This window comes from Hyaena hyaena, unplaced genomic scaffold (genome assembly GCF_003009895.1).
Source record: "Hyaena hyaena isolate Hyena2069 unplaced genomic scaffold, ASM300989v1 scaffold_28, whole genome shotgun sequence".
NCBI lineage: Eukaryota > Metazoa > Chordata > Mammalia > Carnivora > Hyaenidae > Hyaena > Hyaena hyaena.
Window position 1 is genome coordinate 5,041,572 of NW_024080660.1, and position 27,603 is coordinate 5,069,174.

The following is a 27,603-nucleotide window of genomic DNA, read 5'->3' on the forward strand; positions in this document are numbered from 1 at the left end:
CAGACACATTTCCTTTTTTTGTTAATTACCTGTTGTGGCCTTTCGAATCAAGTCAGACGTATGGCTTATCACCATAGCTGAAAAGAAAAACACCAGGCACAGTTTCTTTTTTAGAAGTATGCCAAGTGTGGAAGCACCTTTAATGATGGCCAGCATGACTTGGGGAAGTCCCTGTCATCAAACTTTTTCACACAAGTGCCTGGTTCTCTCCCTCATTCCTTCTTCCCGCCTTGGATTCTGGTCTCCATTCATTGTGACTTTTAGCATTTCCCTCAACCTCCCTGGTCTGTTTCTTTGTCTTGCAACATAAGTGGTGAACTAGAGAGTACGTAAGGTCCCTTCGGCTTTGAAATTATGAGCCTGGGTACAGATCTGTGAGGGTGGCATAGAGCAAGGCCAGCAGGCCATGGGGCCCAGCACCCCTCTTCAGAGAAGTCTTTCCAGTTCTCAGGTGCTCCCTCATTGCTCTGTTCCTAAAGCACTTAACCAAAGAATGGCTTCCTTTCCACTGTTATGTAGACAAATATCACAATGATGAAGATGCCAAACATAGCAAGCTTCAAGGTCACTGGAAAGCTTTCTAGGTTCCCGGACTCAACACTGTCGTCCACTATGCAGTAGTCTGTCCCTCTGGTGCTTCTCCATTCTTTGAATGTGGTGCTTGATGCTCTTCTAGTAAGCCTGCGGAAACATCAGGGGGTCTTAGGGTTGTAGAAGGCTAGGACTGGAGCACCCTCTTAGAGGATGTGGTCCTTGGGCCCCAAGGGAGAATCTATGGTGAGGCTTTTGGGAGCAGCCTTCTACTCTTAAAACCTATGCTGAGTTCAACAAGGGATCACAGGGGTGTGAGATCGCTAAAACCCCAAAGAGCGTTTTTTTATTATTATCATCACCCACTTGCGTACCATCTTTCAACGCTGGCCCAAGGCCTGACTCAGGGATCCTTTGGTCCCCACTGGGAGCGGGTACAGGTGGATAGGGGACACATCAGGACACAAGCTCTCTCCTTTCTCGCTCCTCAGCTATAAATAAGTACTGCCTCTCAGGGTGGAGATGGGAAGTGCTTTTGAAATCTGCTAATGTCCTGTTTAGAAGTACAAGATGGTACTTTCTGAAATCTTTTAGTGAGAGTCTTATGTATCCACTTGTCTAATCCTGGAAACCTGCCACACTTTATTGGAAGTTAGGGAACTTTCCAGAAGACTTTACTTTCTGAGCAACAACAACAACAAAAAAATGGCCTGTTTTGGGCTCTTATTTCAACTACCTATTTTTCCCCCCACCCCATTTTCCAAGGTGCAGGTAGGAATAAATGTCTCCAAAGACTACAAATCAAGAAACTTGGATTCTGGTCTCAGTTCAGGGTGACTTTTGTTTCTCTCCTCAACCTCCCTGACCTGTTTCCTTATCTCCAAATGTTTCAGTGGTGAAATGGACAGTATACAGGTCCTTTCAGTGTTGAAATTATGAGATAATTCTTCTTTCTCAACAGATTCTTTTCAGCCTCAAGCCCTTCAGAGAAATCTGAATAACAAAACTTTTTCCAGGAGCTATATAAGACAACAATATCCTCTCAGAGGCTAAGAAAAGCATTACCTTATTCCCTCAGGATGCTTATAGGCCAGGCAGTAGATATCTATAGCTTTTGATTTAGTGGCGAAAGCGAGTCTCTAATGAACAGAAAGAAAATATCAAGAAGAATTTATTGTTTCCAATGTCTTCTACAAAGGACTTTATTTTTTTATTCTAGAAAAAGTCATATAATTTAAGAACTTACAGAAGTTTTTGGTACCTCAGGTATTTATACCTCAGAACACAAACTTTAAGTTTGCCTTTACTCAATAATTAGCAAAAACATCCAAGTTCCATGATGTTACTAAAGTAATATTTTACTTGAGTGACTCACACTTTAACAATAGACACACCAGTAACTAGGGTCACATGACACAAGCAACATTCTGGTCTTAAATATCAACTCTCTATTTTGCTCTTATTTGTACTTTTTTTTTTTATTGCTTGGAGCTTTTTTTATGAGCGTGCATCATTTTTATAGAAAGAATAAGGTTATTTTAAAAACCAAGTTGGTGGGGCAGCACCTGGCTAGCTCAGTCAGTAGAGCATGTGACTCAATCTTGGGGTCACGAGTTCCCACGTTAAGTATAGAGCTTATTTAAAAATGATAATAATAAGGGCGCCTGGGTGGCTCAGTCAGTTGGGCATCCTACTTTGGCTCAGGTCATAATCGCATGGTTCGTGGGTTCAAGCCCTGTGTTGGGTTCTGTGCTGTCAGCTAGCTCAGAGACTGGAGCCTGCTTCAGATTCTGTGTTTCCCTCTCTCTCTGACCCTCCCCTGTTCATGCTGTGTCTCTCTCTCTCTCTCTCTCAGAAATAAATTTTAAAAAAAGAAAAAGGAAAAAAATGATAATAATAAAATAAAAAATAAAAAGCAAGTTGACTGTGAACAAAAAGTAATCTTGGGAAATGAAAGTATTCTGTAAGAGGGATAGAAGTTGGGGTAATTGTGTTTTCTTTTATTTTCCCCTAAATTTCTTTCATGTGGTTCTTTTTCCAAACATTGAAAAGCTATAGCTCTCTATGCCTTTGTTTCCTCCCTGTGAAATCAAGGTGTAAAGATCAAGTGACTTGGGGCGCCTGGGTGGCTCAGTCAGTTAAGCGTCTGACTTCAGCACAGGTCATGATCTTGCAGTTTGTGGGTTTGAGCCACGCATCGGGTTCTGTGCAGGCAGCTCAGAGCCTGGAGCCTGCTTCAGATTCTGTGTCTCCCTCGCTCTCTGCCCCTCCCCTGCTCATGCTCTGCCTCTCTCTGTTTCAAAAATAAATAAAAACTATTTTAAAAATTCAAAAAAAAGATCAAGTGACTTAATATATGCAAAATGATTCAAACATCTCCTGGCACGAAGTGAGCATCCAATAAGTGTTTGCAATGATGATTATGATAATGGTAATTATTATTAATTGCATGTTGCTGGTTTTCCTCCTATGTCTGGTGTTCCCTGATTGTCCATCCCTTAATTATGATTCAGGATTATCGTCCTCGAATTACTGCAATGTCCAGGCAAGGTGTCTTGCGTCAGCAGGTCCGATGGCCTCGGTCCAAGATGGGGTGGGCAGGGCAAGGCCTCTTGTACCATCACTTATGTCTGGTCACTCCCTACCCAGTTCAGGCCATGGATGACGAAACCGCCGCTGCCTCCACCCCCTGCCTCACCTTCTTAAGGAAGATGTTCTTAATACAGTTTAGTGATACCCAAGCAGGGGCTCCGTGGATGGTAGGAAGCTGTAGGTAGCACCAGATGTCAAAGCCAAGGAAGCACTGTGTCCAGCGTAGATGCTGCAGGTGTGCAATCCCCTACAGCTTCAGGGAGGACGGGGACTCTTGAGGAAAAGGGGCTTTGAAAATTCTCACCAAGTTGCCACTGGGGCTAGTGGCGGTTTGCTCACCAAGAGACCCTTCAAACTGTTTCCAAGGGTGTAGGAAAAATTGTTTATAAGCACATTCTTTTCTTTCAACCTTTTTAATTACAGAAAGTTTTGAACATAGACCAGAGTAGTCGATGGTATAATGAGCCTCCACATACCCGTCAAATGCGACTTCTTTTTAATTCTCTTAAATGTAAAAATAGATCTGTTAAAGAAAACATTTGGGGTAGAAGTCATTTGCAAAATCAAATTATAGGATTTCACAGCTCTTAGGCAATCAAATACTTGCTCCTTTCTCTTCCCTCCTGCTATAACGAGGTTTAAGTCTTTGATTGCCTTTTCTCTTATAATTTCTTTACTATCACTCACATGTAGAGTTCTCCTAAAGCATGTAAAACATGAACATTCTGGTTTTCAAAAGAGGAGTCATTATGGCCGATCCACCTGACTGTGCAGACATCAATAATAATAATAATTATAAAGTCCAGGGAAAGGGTTATTGATTACAATAAACAGAGTATAAAATTGTATATACACAGTGATGGCCACCGGGTAAACACACACATAAACACACACTAGAGGAAAATGGAAGCAGTGAAATGAGTTTTTGCATCAGGTGGCCTGTCTGTAGTTGATTCATTCTTCATTAAAAAAAAAATCCTTTAATGTTGTTGAAATGTAGTTTTCACTATAAACAGCATTTACAATGGAACTAAAAAATATTGGTGCTCATTAAAACAAAGGCTGAGCGGGGGTGAGTGGCCCCCACGGGGGAATGTAATGTTCCTTCCTCCCTGGGCCCAGAGCGAGAAACTGCAAACATGCTGCTTTCAACACACACAGCCCAGGGCGGCCAGGGAATGTATGGCCAGCTCTGTTTCCATACCCTCTCCGCTACGCCCCTGGCCTTCAAATTAGAAAGTGATAACCATCCACATGTTATTAATCACAGCTGTCGTTAAAATGTAAGCAATTCTGAGATATGCCAATACAACCGACAATCAGTGTCTTATAATCCTAGGGAACACTTAGACAGGATCTCTGGGTGCCGGGCACAGCTCTAAGCATTTTACATGAATAGACCCATTTAATTCTCAATATCACCCTGTGCAGAAGGTGTTTTCATTATGCCCATTTCACAGGTGACAAAACTGAGGCATGGAGAGTTTAAATCATGAGCCCTTCCTCACATAGCTGGTGAGATAGTGGAGCCAGGAGTCAACCCAGGAAAGTGTAACCTCCGAGTCCCTGCTCTAATCACCATGCAGTCCTGCAGAGTGATGGATAATGCTGCTTTCCTAGAAAAGAATTAGAAATACCATGTTCTGCTCGTCCGTTATCTTGGGCATTCGACATGCCCCACGCCATGTAATCTTGCTAACAACTCTGGAGTGACCGTTTTACAGATGAGAAAACAGGTTTATGGAGCGAAATTATTTGCCCAGGTTACACAATCAGTAAAAGGTACAACGATACTTAAACCCAGATATTCTGGCTCTGATGCCCTGTGTTTTTGTTTTGTCTTATTTCCATTGGGGAAACTCATCCTTAAAAACAGAGCGAGAACATATGTCTAAAACACTGTTGTCATTAATTAATAAATGATCAGATCATTCATTAATTTCCCGTGGAAGCAACACCTGTAGCCATCTGATCTCTTCTTAAATATTTTCGATGAATTGTTTTTTTTTTAAGATTTTTCTAGGTAGACTAATTTTGTGCTATGGCCTACTTATTATATCCATTGAATCTGAAAGTGGATTGTGAATGAGATATTATGTCCATTGAATCTGAAAGTGGATTGTGAATGAGATATTACTGTCATACTGTCATACTGTATTAAAGTGAACTACAAGGGGCGCCTGGGTGGCTCCGTCAGTTAAGCGTCCGACTTCAGCTCAGGTCATGATTTTGTGGTTTACAAGTTTGAGCCCCACATCAGGCTCTGTGCTGACAGCTAGCTCAGAGCCTAGAGCCTGTCTTCAGATTCTGTGTCTCCCTCTCTCTCTTTCCATCCCCTGCTCACGCTGTCTCTCTCTCTCTAAGATAAATAAAAAACATTTAAAAAAATTTTTTTTTAAATTTAGAGTGAACTACAGAACGCTGGGCTAATAAACCGAACCAGAAGAACAGTAATCAACAATCTCATCAAACCATTACTCATCACAAAATGTATTTGGTTTTTGAAAAATGGTCTACCTTGACGAAAGCCATTCATTTTTGTGCATAAGGAAACACAAGCTTGTTTGCATTTCAGCGAGATGGAGATTTCCCAGTATAGACAGAAACTTCGCTGGAAATGTCCTAGGCTGATACCTGTAGTGACAGGCAGTCAGAGAAAGGCGCTGAGCCGAGTCCTGAGTTCCTTCCCACCCCTTTCTCTTACTTTTCCAGGACTTCTTCCTGCGGCCTCTGGGGAGTCAGCAGGCAGCGGTGCTCCTGGGAACACGGGTGAAATCCCCACCCAACTGCAATGTCCTACCCTTTCCAATCACTCTACTTCATGGATGCGGTTTTTCTAAAACAGCCCATCTGTAGAAACAGACATTTTTATCAATGACTTGGCAAGCTGGCAGTCGTGACCCTCCTCATAGACAGAAAAAATCCTTTTGATTTAGAGCTCTTTAAAATTGAGTTAACCTCAATTCCCTTTGTTGACTAAAAGTGATTCAGTTAATAAAAGATCCTGCAACAATTTAGACTCTTACTTCATTGTTTATACCTCAACCTTGATTTAATGAAGCTCTCATTTTCAACATTGTATTCCTTTAACCTAAGTCATGACTTTGAATGAACTAAAAGCATTCTAAAATAATCTGTATCACATTAACAAAAGAAGGGCTAAAACACTTATGATCATCTCCATTCCTGATTAAAACCAAAAAAAGGAAGCATCCAGAAAATCAGGAACAGAACGGGAACTTCTCTAACTTGATAAAGCAAGTTAGACCCAGCAATTGCACTACTAGGCATTTATCCAAGGGATGCAGGTGTGCTGTTTCGAAAGGGCACATGCACCCCAATGTTTATAGCAGCGCTATTGACAAGAGCCAGGGTATAGAAAGAGTCCAAATGTCAATTGATGGATGAATGGATAGAGAAGATGTGGTGTATATATACAATGGAGTAGTACTCGGCAATCAAAATGAGTGAAATCTTGCCATTTCCAACAACGTGGATGGAACTAGAGGGGATCATGTTAAGTGAAATTAGTCAGTTAGAGAAAGACAAATATCATTATAACTTCACTCATATGAGGAATTTAAGATATAAAACAGATGAACACAATAGAAGGGAAGCAAAAATAATACAAAAACAGGGAGGGGCCAAGACATAAGAGACTCTCAAATATAAAAAACAAACTGAGGGTCGCTGGAGGGGTTGTGGGAGGGGGCCTGGGGTAAATGGTTGAGGGGTATTAAGGAGGATACTTGTTGGGATGAGCACTGGGTGTTATATGTAGGGGATGAATCCCTGGATTCTACTGAAATCATTATTGTACTATATACTAACAAAGCTGGATGTAAATTTAAAGATATATAAATAAACAAATTATTTTTAAGGGATGCCTGGGTGGCTCAGTTGGTTAAGCATCTGACTTTGGCTCAAGTCATGATCTCGCGGTTCGTGGGTTCGAGCCCCACGTCGGGCTCTGTGCTGACTGCCAGCTCAGAGCCTGGAGCCTGTTTCAGATTCTGTGTCTCCCTCTCTCTCTGACCCTACCCTGCTCATGCTGTTTCTCTCTCTCCCTCAGAAATAAATTTAAAAAATAAATAAATAAAATAAAAGGTGACTTCTAACACCTATACTTAAAGGTAGAATGCTAAAAGCATTTCTTTTAAAATCAGAACCAAAGAAAGAATTCTTATTATCACTCTTACTTAACGCTGTAATAAAGGGGTTGTAGCCAGCACAGTAAAACAAACAAACACAAAAATGAAAGGTATACAAACTGGACTAAAAAAAATTCTACAGAAAAATCATTATAATTGCAATGAGTCATTGTTCGAAGATCACTATGCAAAAGTCAAATGTATTTCTATATACTAGCAACAAGCCATCTAAAATATAATTTTAAAAGATACTATTCCCAATAGCAAAAAAACTTTAAAAGCTTATGTGACCCAGCTACCTAAAAAAGCAAACAAAAGAAGAGCATGACCTACATTGTGAAAGTTAGAGTCTTACTGAAGAACATCAAAGAAAGTTTGAATCAATGTAAAGAACGTGAACAGGAAGTCTCGACAAAGTAAAGGTGTTAATTATAATTAACTTAATTTATAAAATCAATAAAATTTCAATCAAAATTCCAATCTGAAGTTTTCATGGGACTTGGTAAGCTTATTCTGAAATTTACATGGAAGGACAAAAGGACATGGAAAATAAAGACATTGTTTCAAAACAACAAGGAGAGGGGCGCCGGGGCGGCTCAGTTGGTTAAGTGTGACTCTTGATTTCAGCTCATGTCATGATCTCATGGTTTGTGGGTTCTAGCCCCACCCTAGGCTCTGTGCTGACTGTGCAGAGCCTGCTTGGGATTCTCCGTCTCCCTCTCTCTCAGCTCCTCCCCCATCCTCTCTCTCAGATTCTCTCTCTCAAAAAGTAAACTTAAAAAATAAATAAAATAAATAAAACAACAAGGAGGATGGGGGCTTGCGAAGGTAATTAAAACATTCTGCTATCAGCACAAGCTAGACAAATCGATCAGAATAGAGACCCTGTTGTATTTCATGGCTTTTGTTTTCTGGAGTTGAGAGTGCTTTAACGTCATCAGATGATCAGAGCCTTGCTAATCCTGGAGAGGATGCACGTGAGCAAGCTTTTTCTGGGCAAACCAACCAATCCCAAACCCATATCCCCAACCTCGCTCTTTTCCCCTCACACACCAAGCCAATATTTCCTTTGCTCTAATTCAGTCCAGGGCCAGATACTGGCCAACTAAGAATCACCCCTGGAGCCTGAAGCCCACCAAAGTCATTCAAACTAGCCAATCCTAAAATGCTTACCTTGCCTGACCAATTTATTCCTTCAAAAACAGCAATAAAGTCGGGTACCCATACTTTCCTGTCACTCTCATCCCCTGCCTGACCTTGGCGGGTCCCCATGTGGCCCTCCATGGCATGAATAGGGAATAATAGATAGTAAACTCTCCTTTCAGGGTGCCTGGGTGGCTCAGTCAGTTAAGCATCCAACTCAATGCCACCTCAGGTCATGATCCCAGGGTTGTGGGATCTAGCCCTGTACTGACAGCGCGGGCCCTGTTGGGGATTCTCTCTCTCTCTTAAATAAACATTTTAAAAAACCTGAGATGACACAAATATTGGAATTATCTGACCAGGATTTTAAAGTAGCCATCATAAAATGCTTCAAGGAACAATATGACAAGGTTTGTAGCAAATGAAAAAAAAAAATTGACTCCTTGCAAAGAAGTAGAACATATAGAGAAGAGCCAAGTGTAAACAAACAAAAACAAAACAAAACAAAACAAAAGACAAATAGAGTCTTGGGGGATTACAACAGAAGATCTAACATTTGTGCCATCAGAGTCCCTGAAGGGTAGAATGAGGGCAGGCTGAAAAGGGTATTTAAGAAATAAATGGCTCAAAATGTCCCAAATTTGGCTAAAGTCATACATGTACAGATTTAAGAAGCCGAGTGAATTCCAAACAGGACAAGCACACACAGAAAAAAAATCCATGCCCAAATACACATCATAATCAAACTCCTGAAGACCTTTGTACACCAAGAGATATCACCAAGAAAGCGAAAAGGCAACCCACAGAATGAGAAACAATATTTGCAAATCTTGTATCTGATAAAAGCTTGGCATACAGAACATATAAGAATGCTTACAACTCAACAATAAAAAAGACAAGCAACCTGGTTAAAAAAAATGGACAAAGGGCCGGACTAGACATTTCTCCAAAGAAGATATAAAAATGGCCAACGAGCACGTGAAAAGATGCTCAACATCGTTAGTCATTAGGAAAATGCAAATCCAAACCACACTGAGATCCCATTTCACATCCTCCAGGACGACTACGAAAAACAAGTTGGCGTAGAGCGACAAGTTTTGGCAAGGGTATGGTGATATTGGAGCCCTCAGACGTTAGTGGGCATGCAACATGCTGCAGGAGTTGTGGGAAATGGTTTGGCCATTACTAAAAAGTGTTAAACACAGAATTACCTTATGACCCAGCAATTCCACTCCTAGGTATGTATCTGAAAGAATTGAAAACAGGTATTCAAATACTTGTCCTTGAATTTTTATAGTATCACCTCTCCCAATATGCAAGGAGTGGAAACAATCCAAATGTCCATCAACAGCTGAATGAATAAACAATCAGGGATGTATTCATATAATGGAACATTATTCACTCAAGTGTCAATACAAATACATGCTGTAATGTGGATGGACCTTGAAAACTTTAAGCTAAGTGAAAGAGGCCAGTGACAAAACATCACATACTGATGTTCCATTTGTAGGAAATATCTAGAAGAAGGAAATCCATTGAAACAGAAAGCAGATTAGTAGTTGCCAAGGAGTAACTGCTTCATGAGTACTGAGTTTTATTTTGAGGTGATGAAAATGTTTTGAAACTAGATAGAGGTGGGAGTTTTACAGTATTACGAACGCTCTAAGTGCCAGTGGATCGTGCACTTTAGAATAGTAAATTTTATGTGAATTTAACCCTAATAGAAAAATTTCTGATTCTTGTCACTGTAGTATGAATATCTTTATGTCTTCAGTCTAAGGATATACATAATGAAGTTTTAGGGAGGGAGTAAAAGAGCATGATGTTTACAATTCAGTCTGAGAAAAAAATAGATAAAATTATAAAACAAATATGGTAAAATGTTAAAAATCAGGAAATCTGGGTGAAGGCCATATAAAATTATTTGTTAGAAGGGGTACCTGGATGGTTTAGTGGGTTGGGTGTCTGACTCGGGTCATGATCCCAGGGTCATGGAATCAAGCCCCAAGTTGGGGTCCCCGCTTGAGATTCTCTCTCTCTCTCTCTCTCTCTCTCTCTCTCCCTTTGCCCCTCTCCTCTATGAGCATGCTATTTCTCTAAAATAAAAATTAATTAATTAATTTTAAAAAAACAATTATTTGTTAGAAACTTCCTGGGGATCCTTGGGTGGCTCAGTCATTTGAGCATCCAACTCAAGTCATGATATCACAGTTTGTGGGATCGAGCCCCACATTGGGCTCTGCACTGACAGCACCGAGCCTGCTTGGGATTCTCTCTGCCTCTCTCTCTCTGCCCCTCCCCAGCTTAAGTGTGCATGTGTGCTCTCTCTCTCTCAAAATACGTACACCTTAAAAAAACCTTTTTGTACTTTCTGTAAGTTTGAAATGATCTTTTTTGTTGTTTTTTTTTAAAGACACCAAGGAAAGAGTGAAAAGATAAGCCCACTGGTGGAGGATGTTTGTAATAGGGGAGGCTATGCATGTGTAGGGGCAGGGAGTAGATAAGAAATCTTTGCAGCTTCCTCTCAATTTTGCTGTGAACCCAAAACTGCTGTAAAAACAAAAGATAAGCCCAGACAACTAGAAGATATGTCTTATAATTATGACTGACAAAAGATTAGTATCCAAAATATATAAAGAGATCCTGTAAATTAACAAGAAAAGGATAACCTAATAGAAAAATGGGCAAAAGACACGAACAGGCATTTCACAAGTCAGAAAACACAAATGAGCAACAAACGTGTAAGAAGATGATCAACCTTATTAGCAATACTAAGCAAATTATAATTATAATGAAATACAATCTTACACCCACTACTTTGACAAGCATTACATCTGGCAATACTAAATTTTAAAGAAGATTGAAAACAAGGGAGCTCTTAATATATTGCTGGTAGGAATGTAAGATGGCGCAGTCACTTGTGGAGTGATTTCACATGATCTCCAAAGTTAAAGAGGTCTGTGTCCTTGACTATTATAGCAATTCCACTCCTGGGTGTATTCATTCAATCAGAAAAAATTCTTGCACATGTACACAATGGATACTGTATGACAATGTTTGCAGCAGCTCATACTAGAAAAACTTGGAAACAATCCAAATGTCCAATAAATAAAGAATGGATCGATATACTTTTACAATAACTACATTATAGTGAAAATGAATGAACTAGTGCTACAAATATTGGAAGAGCCCATGACGTAATGTTGAATGACAAAGGAAAGTTATTCAAAAATACTTACATGATGATATCATTTAAATAAAATCTAAAACCAGGAGAAACTAAAGCTTGTGGATACTATAAAGAAACGGAAAAGAACGAAAAGTAGAAAATTCAGGATAGTGGGTACCTTGGGGGAAAGAGGAGGAAGGGGAATATGATCAAGAAGGGCTACAGTGGAGGCTTGAAGTCTTCAACAGAAAGGACTTATTTTTTTAATCTCTGGGGTGGGAACCCAACTGCTCATTATATGCTTCTTTATACCTTTTTAGATGCATAAGATATATTATAATAAAATGTCAAAAATATTTTCAGGTTTGAGGTTTTTTTCTGTCCACTTGGGCAAATCCATCTGCGTACATGTCAGCCCGTTTGAACTGTGCCGATTTCTGTACCGTGGCTTTTACGTGTGATTGGAAGTGTCACCAAAAAATGTCTCACAGGGACTCTCATTACAAAGCAATCATCAGAAAGTAAGCCTCCGCTTCCGTGGCTGAACAGATGTCCAGGAGCCCTTCTTCGACACTGTGAAAGGAGCCACTGGGGGGAGCTGTTTCACTACTCAGGTGCCTGAGTTTTTCCTCCCCTTTTGGCAGCCTGATACAACAAAAAGGGCAAGAGAATAGAAACTAGGAGGCTGGAATTCCATTTCCAAGTTTTCTGCTACCTCTCTGGGTGGTCTTGGGCAAGTCCTATCCACTCTCTGCCTTGTTTCCTCATCTGTAAGATGAGCTCTATAGCCTCCTTCAAAAAGCCTTTCAAGACAGGAAATCCCATGATCAATAATTATAATAAATGATGCCTGGACTCATGAATAGTGATAAATAGTGCCTGGTGCTTACAGAACCTTAACAAGTTCCAGAAGATTAAAATAATCTAGGGTTGGGGCGCCTGGGTGGCTCAGTCGGTTAAGCGTCCGACTTCGGCTCAGGTCATGATCTCACGGTTTGTGGGTTTAAGCCCCGTGTCGGGCTCTGTGCTGACAGCCAGTTCAGAGCCTGGAGCTTGTTTCCGATTCTGTGTCTCCCTCTCTCTCTGACCCTCCCCTGCTCATGCTATCTCTCTCTCTCTCTCTCTCAGAAATAAATAAAACATTAAAATCAAACAAAACAAAACAAAATTTCCTATGGGAGGTACAACAGAAAACTCCTCTCCCTAAAGTGGATACATATAGCTATCCCCAAAATGTGAATTATAAACTAGCTAAAGTCAGTAAGTTTATATTCTGAAATGAAAAAGAAAAGCTGAACTCTCTAAATAAATTCATATTTTCTTCTAGAACGGGAACACCACTGCTCAAAATTCGGTTTGATGAAAATAAACTTACCTTTATTATCATACTAGAATCACTGTAACCGGAGTTTGGTTTCACTATCTCTTCCTGTTGCTCTTATAGCTCAAAAATTGGGTTCTGATACACAGAAAGAACCAGTATGTAATCCGTACATTGATCATTAAGCATATTTAAGCATATCTACCAGGAGGTCAGTATTTTTGTACGGAGAATGTTAAATTACATTCCTTGTAAAGACAGCATTTAGCTACCATTAGTACATGTTACAGGTAAGAACATAGAGCTTATTAAGTAGTTGTAGAATATGTAATTTCCTACCAGTGGGAATAGGAATGTTTTTCAATTAATTAAGAAATTATATAGAGATGTTTAACGTCAGCTCTCCTAAAAATTTTACCTGCAACTCAACTGCACACTTAATATATATTCCCTTGGCACACTGGGCCTTCTGATTGCAGCATCTGGGGTAGGCAATGCACAGGCTAATTACAGGCTTACAAGGTATCTTATCAGCAATAATAGCAATGGAGACACAGAGAGTCAAACTTCTATTGAAGTTTTGGCACAAAGATATGGAAAGAGACCTCAGAGCCAGAAGCAAAAAAGAGACCTGAAGCTTTCCTTACCTCCCTCGCCCTCCCCTGGGATGTCAGTGTGTTATACACTGGCAGTAGGACAGAGGGGACATGGACACAGACTGTCAGCATGTCCAGGGGTCAAGGAAATGGAGTGCAACGGGCTGTGCATGTGGAGGGGAGGTACTGAGGTGCCCAGCGGTTGAAGAATGGGAGCGGGAGGGGAGGGGACAGCATGGAGGCATTCGTGTGCCCTGTGTCCAAGGAAGAGAGACAGGAGATGGCCACATGGAGTACTGGCAAGTCCAGTGGCCGAGGAGGTGGTGATGGAGGTTATGCAGAATTGGTGGTGGCTGTTATGACAGGGGATTGGTTACACTGAGAAAAATTTTAAAATTGAGCAAAAATGTAGATACAGGGGTGCCCACGTGGCACAGTCAGTTGAATGTCCGATTCTTGATCTCAGCTCAGGTCATGATCTCAGGGCTATGAGCCCCATGTTGGGCTCTGTGCTGGGCCGGAAGCCAATTTTAAAAAAGTTAGGGGCGCCTGGGTGGCTCGGCTGGTTGAGCATCCAACTCTTGATTTCAGCTCAGGTCATGTTCCCGGAGTCGTGGGATCAAGCCCCGAGTTGAGCTCCATGCTCAGCATGGAGCCTGCTTGAGATACTCTCTCTCTCTCTGCCCCTCTCCTGTACTCATGCTCCCTCTCTCTCTCTAAAATAAATGTTTAAAAATATAGATATATTGAGAATAATGAAAGTCAGGTCTCTCACTGTCATAGAAAGGGGAAAGGTTATAAGGAGCATGAACAGGATTGGAACTGGAGATCAATATGAACTCATGGCTTTTAAATTTATATATATATATATATATAAAATACATAAATATAATCTATCTATATATATAAAGAGAGAGATGAAAATAGTTATAGATGTATATGTGTATGTGTACATATACATGCATTTATTTTTTTAGCTCTATTCACGGAGAGGGCCTGGAAGTAGTGACCACCCCCAGTAGCAATGAGCTCCTTAAAGTCCTAGATTTTGGTTTCCAAATACCATCCTGCAGTAAAAGGAGCCAAGGCTCCTGGGAGAGAAAAAGCACAAAAGGGTCTGAAACATCTTGGGTCAGAGATTAAGAAAATTCTCAAGGATACTGAGAACAAACTGAGGGCTGATGAGGGGTGGGGGAGAGGGGAATGGGGGTGATGGGCATGGAGGAGGGCACTTGCGGGGATGAGCACTGGGTGTTATATGGAAGCCAACTTGACAATAAACTATGAAAGAAAAACAAACAAACAAACAAACAAACAAACAAACAAACAAATAAAATAAAACACCATAAAGTTAGGGGGCACCTGAATGGCTCAGTTGGTAGAGCATCCAATTCTTGCTCTTAGGGTTGTGAGATCAAGCCCCATGTTGGGTATAGAGCTTACCTAACAAAATCAAAAACAAACAAACAAACAAGAGCATGGTAAAATTCGTTCTTGTTCCTCTTGCCTTTATTTGGGAATTTTTATGGTTTGTCTCTTAACATTTATTTTTTTAAATAGGTAATTTTAGTTTAAATGATCAAGTTCCAATAAAAACTTTGTTTTTTAAAAAAATTATTGAGGACCCCAGAGTTCTTTGTTTACGTGGATTATATCTATTGATATTTATCATCTCTGAAATTAAAACTAAAGAAAAATTAAAAAAAAAAGAAAGTTCTCAAGGAATAATAAGGACGTGTTAAAAGGACACACGATCCATGTTGAAGGGGCTCCCACTAGCCAAATCTGGAACAATTTGAGCATTAAAATGATAGCAATGACTACAAAATACTGAATCAGAAGAAATCAATGAGTCCATACTAAGGATTCATTGATTGAATAAATTAATATATAAATGAATGAATAAATGTAAAGGGAAGATCTTTCTTATACTAGAATGTCAACTAATAAATATAGAAGGAAGGACAAAAGTAGAAAATCTCTGGGGGGCCTGGGTGGCTCAGTCAGTTAAGCGTCTGATTATTGATTTCAGCTTGGGTCATGATGTCACAGTTTGTGAGATCGAGCCCCGCATTGACCTCTGTGCTGATAGTGGGGAGTCCTGCTTGGGATTTTCTCTTCTCTTTCTCTGCCCCTCCTCCCAGTCATGCTCTTTCTCTCTCTCTCTCTCTTTCTCAGAATAAATATACATTAAAAAAAAGAATTAAAAAAAAGAAAATCTTTTTATTTTTAATTTTTTAAAGTAATCTCTCTGCCCAATGTGGAGCTTGAACTCATGACCCAGAGATCAAGAGTCACATGCCCTACGAGCTGAGACAGCCAGGCACCCCTGGAAGTAAAAAATCTTAATGGGTCACTGACATGATGGAAGCTGAATCAGGCAATCATCCACGGTACCAGGGCTGTGGATGAGGTTTGATGAGGAGCACCATGTTGGTGTCATTTCCGAATATTGCCCTACAAAATAGGGTTCCGTTACGAAGGGGGAAATGATGGTCTTTTGGAGAAACCTGACACACACCAACTTACCCAGGTGATTAAGGTTACCCTCACCACCGGGGGAGCAGGATGACACTGTTCTCTGGAGTGATGCTCAGAGAACAGCCCAGCATCATGTCTGAGGAACTTCTGCCCTAAAGGCAGGGCTCTGTGAATAGTCAAAAGGAAAAATCAGACAGAAAACTCACCCAACAGAATGAAAGGCCTGTACTTGTAAAAATAGTCAAGGGCATGAATGACAGGGAAAGACTGAGGCGCGGCTCCTCCAGACCTAAGGAGGCTGCAGAGAAGCAATGTGTGTTCCTGGACTGCTCATGGACCAGAAAGCAGAAAGACATTTTGGGGATAATTGGTGAAATATGAATGGGGTCTGAAGATTAGACGCTGAGTTAGTGCTGAATCACTGTGAATGTCTTATTTGGAGCATCGTGTGGTGGTTGTGTAGAAAGCGTCCTTCAGGGGTGGGCATGCAGGGGGAGCTGGCTGAGGGACTTCCTGTCTACAGTTTGCTCTCAAATGGTTCAAGGCCTCAATGGCAGGGCACGCGTGCACACACACGCGCGGGCGTGCACACACACAGAGCAAATGTGGTAAAGTGAACACACTTATGGGGGGTTCTTTGTACCTTATATTAATCTTGCCACTGTCCCTACATTTGAAGTTATTTAAAAATAAATTACTTTTCAATGTTTCCAAAGGCAGGGGAAGGATTAGCATAAGAGAAAAAGAAGGAGTCTTATATCCTAGGGGGGCACGTATGACTTTTTTTTTAAAGGTTGGTCTGCCTCATTCAACACACAGTACTTACAGAGAATCTTTGATTCTATCTGTATATTTAATTATATAAACATATCTGTGGGCACTCTGATAAATCATTCTGCGGCACTTAAGAGTTCAATACGGAAAAAAAAAAAGAGTTCAATACGGAAGATTCACTTGCTGTTATATTATTTTTTCATTAAGTATTTTGCTTTGTTTTGTAGATAATGCAATATCACGCTTTGTACATAATAGTATTGATAAGAGAGGTGCCTGGGTGGCTCAGTCGGTTAAGTGTCCGACTCCAGCTCAGGTCATGATCTCACAGTTTGTGAGTTCCAGTCCCGCGTCGGGCTCTGCACTGACAGCTTGGAGCCTGGAACCTGCTTCGGACTCTCTGTCTCCCTCTCTCTCTGCCCCTCCCCCGCTTGCACTTTCTCTCAAAATACACATTAAAAAATAGTATTGACGGGGCGCCTGGGTGGCTTAGTCGGTTAAGCGTCCGACTTTCGCTTAGGTCATGATCTAGCGGATCGTGGGTTCGAGCCCAGCGTCGGGCTCTGTGCTGACTGCCAGCTCAGAGCCTGGAGCCTGTTTCAGTCTGTGACTCCCTTTCTCTGCCNCGCCTGGGTGGCTTAGTCGGTTAAGCGTCCGACTTTCGCTTAGGTCATGATCTTGCGGATCGTGGGTTCGAGCCCAGCGTCGGGCTCTGTGCTGACTGCCAGCTCAGAGCCTGGAGCCTGTTTCAGTCTGTGACTCCCTCTCTCTCTGACTCTCCCCTGCTCACGCTCGCGCTCTCTCTCTCTCTCTCTCCTAGAAATAAATTTAAAAAAAATTTAAAAAAAATAGTATTGACGAGGGTAATTCTTACTGTACTTACATAGCTCTTATCACATGCCATCAGTACTCTGCTTTATGTGTCTTAACTTAATCCTCGCAATGCTCTGTGAAATTGAGACTGTTATTAATTATTCTGTGTGTAGACGAGGAAGCTGACACAGAGAGGTCAAGTGTCTTGTCCAAGTCGGTGGCAAGCTGGGATTTGAGCCCAGGCAGTCTGGCTCTGGAGCCCGTATTTTTGGCACACATAATTTTTGTCTCCAGAGCTCATTTTTAAGTTTCTTAAGGACAGGGACTACGACTCCTGTTATACCTCTTTTCTTCCTCAAAAAAGTCTAGCACAATGCCCAGTAGAAATAAATAGTTGTTCACTCACAGGCTGAGGCCCAGGGGTGGGAGTTCTGCTGCCACCATTTCCTGGGTGGTCATCAATTCACTGTGACCTAAGCACTGTCTCTCAGGCGAATACACTAAGGGACGTCTAAGATACAAAGGAGCTGGTACAGAACAGGAGGTCAGAGAAAGGAACACCACCAACATCCTATACAACAAAGGCTCCTTTCTCACTTCAGCCAGCAAAGACCGAGTGACTCCCTCGCCCTCCCCCCATATGCCTGCCATTGAATTCAAAGCAGAGGATTCAAAGACATCGGTTTTCACCCTCGGAGTTTTACACCTGAAGCAAAAGCTCTTGGGCAGAGGGTGGGAGTTGGGGCTGACTGGAAAGGCCATTTGCTAGGTGCAGACCCACAGAACACACTTTTAGAAGCTCCTAGAGGAATGTGTAGGTTAGGTGACAAGAGAGAAGAGAATATTCCAGGCAGGGGGACACAGGGAACTGGGGTTCTGACAGGAAAGAGCATGTTGGGTCTGGGAGAGAGCACGGAGGCACCCGAAGGGGCCAGGAGCACTCAGGGGCACACAGCTCCCCGGTCAGCTGCCCTCGGCGTGTGGGGCGCAGCAGCCAGTCCGCAGATGGTAGTGCGCATGCCAACACCTTCACACCGGACCCGCTCCTGAGCCCAGGGCGCCCGTATAGTTTGCCAGGACAGTTCTGTTTGACTCCTGTTATTCCCGAGTCCCTTCTGGAAGCGTCCTCTTTCATTCTCAAGAGCATCCTGTTGGGGGTGTAAATGACGTGGTCCCCTTACTCAAAGGCCACTTCACGCAACCTGACATTGCAGATTATTTTGCCTCCCTGACACCCGAAGTCCCATTTTCCCCTCTTCGGTAGAAGGGGCTTAGAGCCTGTGTTACACACACAGGCTCTGCCACCTGCTCTACACACGCCGTGCCTGGAGCCCATGTGACAAAAAAGTCCCCAAGGCCTGGGGCGCCTGGGTGGCTCAGTCGGTTGGTTGAGCTTTCGACTTGGGCTGCAGTCATGATCTCACCGTCCGTGGGTTCGAGCCCCGAGTTGGACTCTGTGCTGACAGCTGGGAGCCTGGAGCCTGCTTCAGACTCTGTGTCTCCCTCTCTCTCTGCCCCTCCCTAGCTCACACGCTCTCTCTCTCAAAAATAAATAAACATTAAAAAAAATTTGTTTTAAATATCGGGCTGACTTTCTGAGTGGTCTTTACCACCAAAGCGGTGGGCTGCATATGTGACGTGATACAACACACACATGCAGTATTACAAAGCGTCCAGAAGTTGACATAATCCAAATCTCAAAGTGGTTTGTATGCCACTGGAAACCTAGGATAGGAGAGGAAAATAGGTGCTCGTTGGTGTTTCAAAGAAATGCAAAAATATTACCTTTCCTGGTACTTAGAGGACTGTTAGGCACAGACCATTGCTCTTAAGTAATTAAAGTCTGTGATGTTAGACAAGTGTCTCAATAAACACACTTTTACCATCTTTTACGTGGAGATTTAAATGCTTATTTACATTTACTGCAGAATTTAGAGTTGAACAGATGTCTCAAGGCCCTTCTGAGAATCGAAGTGGCTTATACAGATACTTCAGGTCAAAACGTTTCATGCCGTCACAAACTTTCTATTTAATTCTATTGCCAATTCAAAATATTGATGTGGCTTTATTTCAGGTTTATGGAAAGCAAGGACTGAAGGGCGCCGGTCTCATCCGACGAGTTTTAAATACGCAGGTTGTTTTTTCTCCCCTCCGTTCCTTTGGCAGAGCTATTGCAGAGGGGTGTTTTGCGGAAACAGGGTTTTCTGAATGAAAGGATTCCTTTGATGAACCATTTGGAAGATTTTAAAAATTCTTTGGCTCAGTCGGTTAAGCGTCCAACTTCGGGTCAGGTCATGATCTCAGGGTTCATGGGTTCGAGCTCCGCGTGGGGCTCTGTGCTGACAGCTCAGAGCCTGGAGCCTGTTTCAGATTCTGTGTCCCTCTCTCGCTCTGCTCCTTCCCTGCTCATTCTCTGTCTCTCTCACTCTCTCAAGGATAAATAAACATTAAAAAATTAAAAAAAAATTCTTTTAGAAAACCTGAATTACTTCATCAGACTTGAATTATGTTCAAATGGGAAGCTAAAGCTAACAGCATACTACCAGAACATTCACCAGGGGTTTCCTTTTCATTTATTGAAATGCAGTAAGTAGTTTAAATACTAGACCGGGGATCCTGGGTGGCTCAGTCCGTTAAGCGTCCGACTTTGTCTCAGGTCATTATCTCGCGGTTCATGGGTTTGAGCCCAAGCTCAGAGCCTAGAGCCTGCTTCGGATTCTGTGTCTCCCTCTCTCTCTGCCCCTCCCCCGCTTGCGCATGCTCTCCCTCTCTCAAAAATTAAAATAATAGAAACATTTAAAAAATTTTTTAAAGAAATACTGGACCATATTTGCAAACTAACCTATCTGTCAGTAGAGCTGCTTGGTAGATTTGATGAGGTGAGCTTCCGGGTCCTACTTTGTGCAAGGCCCTGTGACATCTATTGAAGGGGAGAAATGGCATTTTAAGGGGAGGCACAGGCATGGCCTTTGAGATGGTCCTTACATGCTCACAGGATTTTAACCAGAAGAGAAATGGAGGTGGGGGTTGTGTGTGGAAAGAACAAAAGAATTCCAGGCGTAAGATGAAGTTACAGGAGATACTGGAGCCTCCTCATGGTGTGTGGTAAGTTTTTGCATCTTGTTCCCAGGCAAATGAATGACAGGACTCAGTCTCTGCTTGTAGATCTGAACTGGAATCAGGAAAGGTTAGAGGCAGAGGACACTTAGGAGGATATTACAATTGTTGAAATACAGAAAAAAAGTAATACAGTGCAAGCTAGGATACAGCAGAAAGAAGGGACGGATTTTCCTTTTTTCTCTTTTTTCCTTTCACTAGGCTCCATGCCCAATGTGGGGCTTGAACTCAAGACAGTGAGATCAAGGGTCACACGTATTCTACCTACTGAGCCAGCCAGGCACCCCAGAAGGATGGATTTTTAAAACTCATAATTCAAATCCGTAGGATTGACAACAGCGCGGAGTGGGTGTTCCAAGATAACTCTTGAGGCTTTGAGCCTGGATGGTGGGAAGGTGGTGAAACCATCACGGTGATCAGAGGCCACAAATGCCGGTTTGGCGTCAGCAGAGGCGAGCTTGGTCCTGATGTCCTCCGTGTGAGGAGCTGGGAGGTAGAGGCAGCCACGGGGAGCAGCGTGAATCCACTGATATAATCTATGAAGTGTTCCTGATTATAAAACAAGCTGTTGAATGCAGAGCAGAGGGGAGGCATGAAAGGACAAGGAAGAGGAAGGGGCTTCCCAGGAAGTGGCTGGATAAGCAGGCCTACGCCTCCCGAGAAGGGCCTCGGGAGACCTCTGGGCGGAAAGATGACACGAGATAAAGGGAAGGAGAGGCCAAGGACAATGAGAAGAGCTGGAGACAGACCTCCAAGGCGAGTCAGAATGGAAACAGAGGTACAGAACCAAGAACTGAGCGGGCATGGTGTTGTTAAAATTGAAGTAGGCAGGGGCGCCTGGGTGGCTCAGTCAGTTAAGCGTCTGACTTCAGCTCAGGTCATGATCACACGGTTCGTGGGTTCGAGCCCCATGTCGGGCTCTGTGCTGACAGCCAGCTCAGAGCCTGGAGCCTGCTTCAGATTCTGTATCTCTCTCTCTCTGGCCCTCCCCTGCTCACGCTGTTTCTCTCTCTCAGAAATAAATAAAAACTTTAAAAAATTAAAAATAAAATAAAATAAAATTGAAGTAGGCAGGCATCTCTAAATACAGAGGGACAGTGGTCAGAAGCCTGAGCAAGAAGTCCCTGGAGCCTGACATCTTGGCATTCATCATATGAACTAATCATGTGCCTCGTTCTAGAGCTTTCCCTGCACAGCCTTTCACTTCACACCCGCCATAGCAGTAGACACTGCTATTAAACTGCACTCAGGGTTCACATGAGTTAAGTGACCCTCTCAAAGCCCCACAACTAGCACGTGGAAGGGTGGGAACTCTAAACCAGCGAGGCCTCACTGCAAAACCTGTTACCCGCACATTCTTGGTCACGTGCTTCAATACGGCAGTGAGGGTGGAAGCCAGACCTCGGTGTCAGTGTCGGGGAAAGAGAAGGAAACAGGACCTCGCGTTAATTCTGCGCTCACTCTGGGTCTAGACCATGCTGGGTGCCCCCGGTGAATGTAGACCAATGTAGACCGTGGGTAGGGAGAGGGGAGGGGAGCGGTAGCCGGAGGGGGCCGAGCCGGAGCTTTGCTGCAATTTCGCGGAGGGGCTAGAGGACTGTGCTACTCAGGGTCTTGAGCCAGAACATGGAAATACTTTCTCAAAACAGAAACCTGCATTAAAATGAGCCTCTTTAAGCGAGGACTCTACCCCTCTAACAGCACGTAGTGACTTGCTATTTCCTTTCTTAATGCATATGAAGAGTGCTATTTCCTATAAATATAGTAAACGGGTAACAGTATTCATGCATTAGAATTGTACATACTTTTTTGGGTCCCTTGTTTTTTTCTGATGAGATAATGATATTTCCTTTCAAAATGATAGTGGCCTTATGCTCTGGATCATGGGAAACAAAAGGAAAATAGGCCATGAGAACATACGAGCTGGCAGAGGAAATAAACACCAATCATTGGGGTGAATTCTCTCGATTGCAGGGCGGAAGAATCTTGTGAAGGGAAGAAAATTCACTTTGCCCTTCTGAGGGCAAAGAGTGTCTTTGCTGCGGCCTTTGTGTGATGGCTAAGGCCTTCCCCTGGGAACAGGGCGAGGGCTCCTAACAGGAAGGCTGTCATATTTGTGTGCCTCCGAGAAATACACTGCGCGGGCTGGCTGCTCACCGGGGCGGCTGTTTTCAGTCTAGTCGATGCCGCTTCGAACCAGCTAAAAGCCTCATACATCCCCGGAATAGCAAGGGAGGCCAGGAGGAGTTTCTCCTTCTGTGTCCAAAGAAGCCCCTTCCTCCGCTCCCCTCCCCCACTCCCCGACCCCCCAGGAAGGAAGGCCAGATCTTTGCTAAAAGGCTTCAACATCAGGGAAACTGCCAGGGACGGGAAAGTGGGTTGTTCATCGGCCCTTGGCTTCAGCCTCTGGAGAAGCATTTCGATGAACTTGGAGCAATCGTGTGCTATGCACGTTCAGCAGAGCTGCTGGAGGGGGTTTAAAAGGAGCTCTCCAACTCAAACATATTTGGGATGCTTGAAAACAGGTTCGATCATTAAAGCTATGTCCACTCGGTGCCAAAGCAATGAGCGAAATGGAGAAAAATCAAACCTGTCCGTGTGTGGTTTGGAGAACCGGATGCTTAGCCTCAGGTCTTCACAGGCCCCCTGCCACACACTCTGCACCGCAACCCCACCCCAGGACTAGGTGTTTCTGTGAAATGCCCAAGGCCGAATCTCCCCGGGGAACTTATGAGTGGCACCCGGCTCCGTGAGGTTCCTCCCATGAGTGAATTCAAACGTCTGATTCAGACCTGACGGGAGAGAGCAATCATTTCGTACTTGACCTAACCACCATCCACTGACACAACAGAACTGCGTTACAAGGGTAGGACTGAACCAGAGCTCCCACCTCTGACTGGAGTGCCTGAAGTCGGCTAGCAGCAGGCGGACACAGCCTATTAAGCAACGGCAGGGCTTACACACTGAAGGGCCCATTTTCCCCTTGCCCGGGCATAAGTGCCCCTCTGTGGGGCCTGTGTGCTGGGAGCCAGGAGAGCTTGGCCTGAGGCCACGGCAGCTTGGCTGTGCAGCTTTGACCTGCAGTGCTGGGCGGCTGTGAGCAGTGAGCACACAAGCCTTCCTCTCTGGAATCTTCCACCCTGGCACAGCATTTCATCAGAGGGCTGGTTGAGTCCCTTCGGCTCCCGTCCAGGGCAGGAAACACAAGCAGTCCCAGGTCTGGAACAGGACTCGGAACACATCCCACATCCAGAAAGGGTCTGGGGTGGCTAGTTGCCCTGTGGCATCCTGGTAATCACTGGCCCGCTCTGGGGCCAGTGGGGTCAGTCCCCAAGCCCTCCTGCTCTTTCTACTGAGGCCAGCCATGCGGGACTCAGGGAAAGCTTTTAGAACCTGCACCACCACTTCCAGTACCAGGCACCGTAGGGGATTTTGCAGAGGGCCCAGGCACCTATCATTTGTTAAGCTATTCATTTGAACTGTTTGAAATTGCTTTTTTTTTTTTTTAAAGCATGGTCAAAAATGCAATGCGCTCATCTTCACGGTAGAAATTACGGAGTAAGTGTAAGGCATGCGGTGGAAGGAGCACAATGATGAGAACCAGACCTGGATTCAAATCTCAGTTCTGTCACCCTCTTTCAACAAACATATCTTGAATTCGTGCTGTGTGCCTAGTACTGCTCCAGGATCCAGACATGTAGTGGCGACAGAGACAATGGACCTTGCTCTTCACGGCCCACTCTGGGGCTGCCTCCTAGCTATTTAATGTTGGGCCAGCCAGTCACTTGGCCTCTCTGAACTTCAGCTAGAGGTGTGAGGGTTAAGTGAGATACTGCACATTAGGACAGAGATGCATTTGTGGCCTTCAATACATGAGAGTTCTATTATTTGACTGTGGCTCATAGAGGACTCCTAATAAATCTTTATCAAATGAGACAGCTTTGGAGTTGATTGTAGGGGTGTTCAAGCCCACCCCCTAAGATTTCAAGCCAGACGCCCCTACAGGAGAATGGTGCACGTGAGCAGGAGCCGCTGGAATGGAAGCCCCCGGATCCCAGAGAACATAGCTCTCCACCTCCCCTGGGGCCTGGAAGAGACCAGCTATGGTCAGCGCCTATGAAGTCAGGAAGGCAGTAGGCATGGGAGCTCAGGGAGGTGCAGTTGGTTTCATCTTTCTGAATGGATTTGAAATCATTTAATTTGAACAAAATAATTGTCAAATGTATTGATTGAGGCAAAGCAGAGGTTGAGACCTCAAAGGAGACGTGAAAACTACCTGCAGGGACTTCTGGTTTCACAAATCAACCCAGGCTTGGTTCTGGCTAATTAAGAGGACATGCAACTTGACCAGTCCCTCCCCTCCGGCTTTCCGCCAGTGGTGTCACTGGCATGAACATGGACGTGGAGTAATGGATTCCTTTTGCAGCCCATGGGCCTAATCTCCAGGCTCTGCATGCAAACAGGCCATACAGATATTTCACAGGCCATCCTGCTGCATAGATCATACCAGACAAGGTATAAATAAGTACACAGATGCTATCTAGCAGTGCACAGTTGCTATTGAACAGTACAGCTTCCAATGGTACCTTTACCGTCATCATCCTGATCTCTGGCCAGCTCTCTGGGTCCATTCATCATAGGTGATGCACAGGGAGGTGAGACCAAGAGTTGTATTAACTTTTTTTCATACACTTTTCTGGTGGAAGCTGAAGAAGAACGCAGAGAGTACATTAAGTCGTTCTGTTTATGTATACGATCTCACTGCGTTCAAGGTCTTTCACATCCCAGATCCTTATTCTTGTACCTTACATTGTTGGTTAATTACAGCTTTTACAATCAGGTCAATCCCACAGCTACTCAGTGCATGCCTTTCCTTCCACAAACACTTAAAGTGGGGCCTCTGTGGATTAGCCACAGAGACAGGCATCGGACACATCTGAAAGTAAGACTGACACAATTGTACATATTATCTATGGGGAATACGAACAATAAATACACAAATAGCTAACATAGCACACATACTAGGAATGAAAAAGAAAAAAAAAAAAAAAACACCCAAAAGGGTGACATAATCAAGAGTAACTGGTTTTTCCTTATTGGAAAAAAACAATCCTTTCTCTCTGGCTCCATATTTAGCAATCTATATGTAGCATCTGGATTATTTATCACCTCTTCCCTCTTTATGGTTTTTTGTGTTAAAATTTTTTTTTCCAAATTCCATTTCAATGGCTTTTGTTGCATATGATCCTTCCATTGTAAATGATTTTAAATCTTTGGAGGTGGTTTGTAAGTGATAAATGACTCGTCTCTAATATTTGCTGCATACATACGTAATATCGGGCCAGGTGAAAATCCAAGCTTATTAAGCTCATTCTGCAATTCATAGTCACTCAGACACTTCACATCCACCATGGTGATAGATGTTTGATCTTTCTTGCAGACAGTGGAAACTTTGAAAGAGGAAAACATGAAATTCATGAAGACAACTTCCAAATAAGCCCTAAAACCTTACCAAAAAATCCACAAAAGTGCTTACAACCCAATCTCTCCAGGCTTGGAAGCACGGAGGCAAGAAAGCAAAAGTCACCATTTTCCGCCATAAATCTCTCTTGGGTTCAGTTGCCTCAACGTTAAGCTTTGGGTGGGTGTCCCTTTCCCCAGTGCCTTTGGGGTTCAATTATTTCTAACTTTTCTATGCAACTCATGTGTGGGGAGTCTTCTGCACAAAATGAACAAATGAACAAATATTTCCATTCCTGCTTAGGAACTCTGAGTAAGACTCACACTCTGAGAAGATAAGAAGTTAATTAAATATGAAAGAGCTGAGAGAGATTTTTTAGTGAGTTAAATAAAACTTATTTATCCCTGCCCTCCTTTTGATGAGAGTACAGAGAGTCCAGAGCATTCGGTTCCTGCTAACAGTAGTAGTTTTCACACTTGTAATTTAACTCTGAACATAACGAGATGGTAGTTTTTAATTAACCGCCAGCAGACTTGGTAATTGCTGAATTGGCATTTGGAAAAAGTCAGCTATTCATTCTCTGGCACATAAATTGATTTATATAGGTTTACACAAGTCTTGATTGGCTTTCCAGACCCACACCAGCCTCAAGTTCAATTGCGTTTATTTACTTGATCCCTTCACCCTCCCAGAAGGACCCCTCCACCTACTTAACAAAATCCTGAAAAAGATGCATCGGTCAAACCTTTTAACAGAGATTTATAATTTAGCAGTTTGTTAATTGTACCTCACTTCTATCGTGTTTCCACACTTTTTAATATTGCAGTGAAAATGACTCAAGACAATTACTCAGCACAAAAGGATACGGACCAATTTTAAGTAATGACTTTGCCTTTATTGGTGATCAATCAATGTCCAATTAGGAAGAACATTGTACACAAGCTAGAAGAAGCTGTGAATTGTCATGTACATCAGGGTTGTCTGAGAACGCCTAGCTCTACAGTTTTCCACTTAAAGCTATACTTCTGACCAGAGTCACATTCTGGCACATAGTAGGTGCTTAGTAAGTGGGAGTTTCCTTTTCTATGTGTTGGGGAAGCTGAATTAACATTTTTGGCTACCAGTAAACCACCTAACAGAGAAAGGAAAAGGACAATGCGCCTCAGAATTTTTTTTTTACTAGAAGCTAGCTTAGGCAGGTCCTGTGACACAGCTGCCTGTTGTTTCACCAACTTCCCCAAAATCACCTCCAAAAGAACCCTCATCAATTTCAAGTGACGCTAGACAATTGCCTAGAGGGAACACACATATGGAAGAAAAGTACTCGAATGGAATCCAACTGATTAATTCACTTACCCCTTTACATGGTTGTCTAAAGTCTATGCAGTTGGGTTGGTAACTAAAGCTGGGTGAGTTTCACCCAAGGGTTTCTACAAGCAACCGATCCTTTTTTG

At 43.1% G+C, this 27,603-nt stretch overlaps 1 protein-coding gene across 2 annotated transcripts; it reads right to left on the reverse strand.

Annotated features, from left to right (window-relative positions):
• Positions 1 to 106: 106 nt before the first annotated feature.
• Positions 107 to 27,570, reverse strand: LEMD1 (LEM domain containing 1). 2 transcript variants are annotated; one of them, XM_039227592.1, is made up of 6 exons: positions 27,506 to 27,570; positions 26,019 to 26,138; positions 25,281 to 25,394; positions 22,494 to 22,564; positions 1,597 to 1,670; positions 107 to 681 (listed from the first exon to the last, which is right to left on the reverse strand). In XM_039227592.1, exons 2-6 carry the CDS (start codon positions 26,098 to 26,100, stop codon positions 483 to 485), a joined length of 540 nt encoding a protein of 179 aa, XP_039083523.1. In that variant the 5' UTR covers positions 26,101 to 26,138; positions 27,506 to 27,570; the 3' UTR covers positions 107 to 482. The 2 variants fall into 2 exon arrangements, with proteins under 2 accessions (XP_039083523.1, XP_039083522.1); XM_039227591.1 differs by having other exon boundaries at positions 25,275 to 25,394.
• Positions 27,571 to 27,603: the final 33 nt, after the last annotated feature.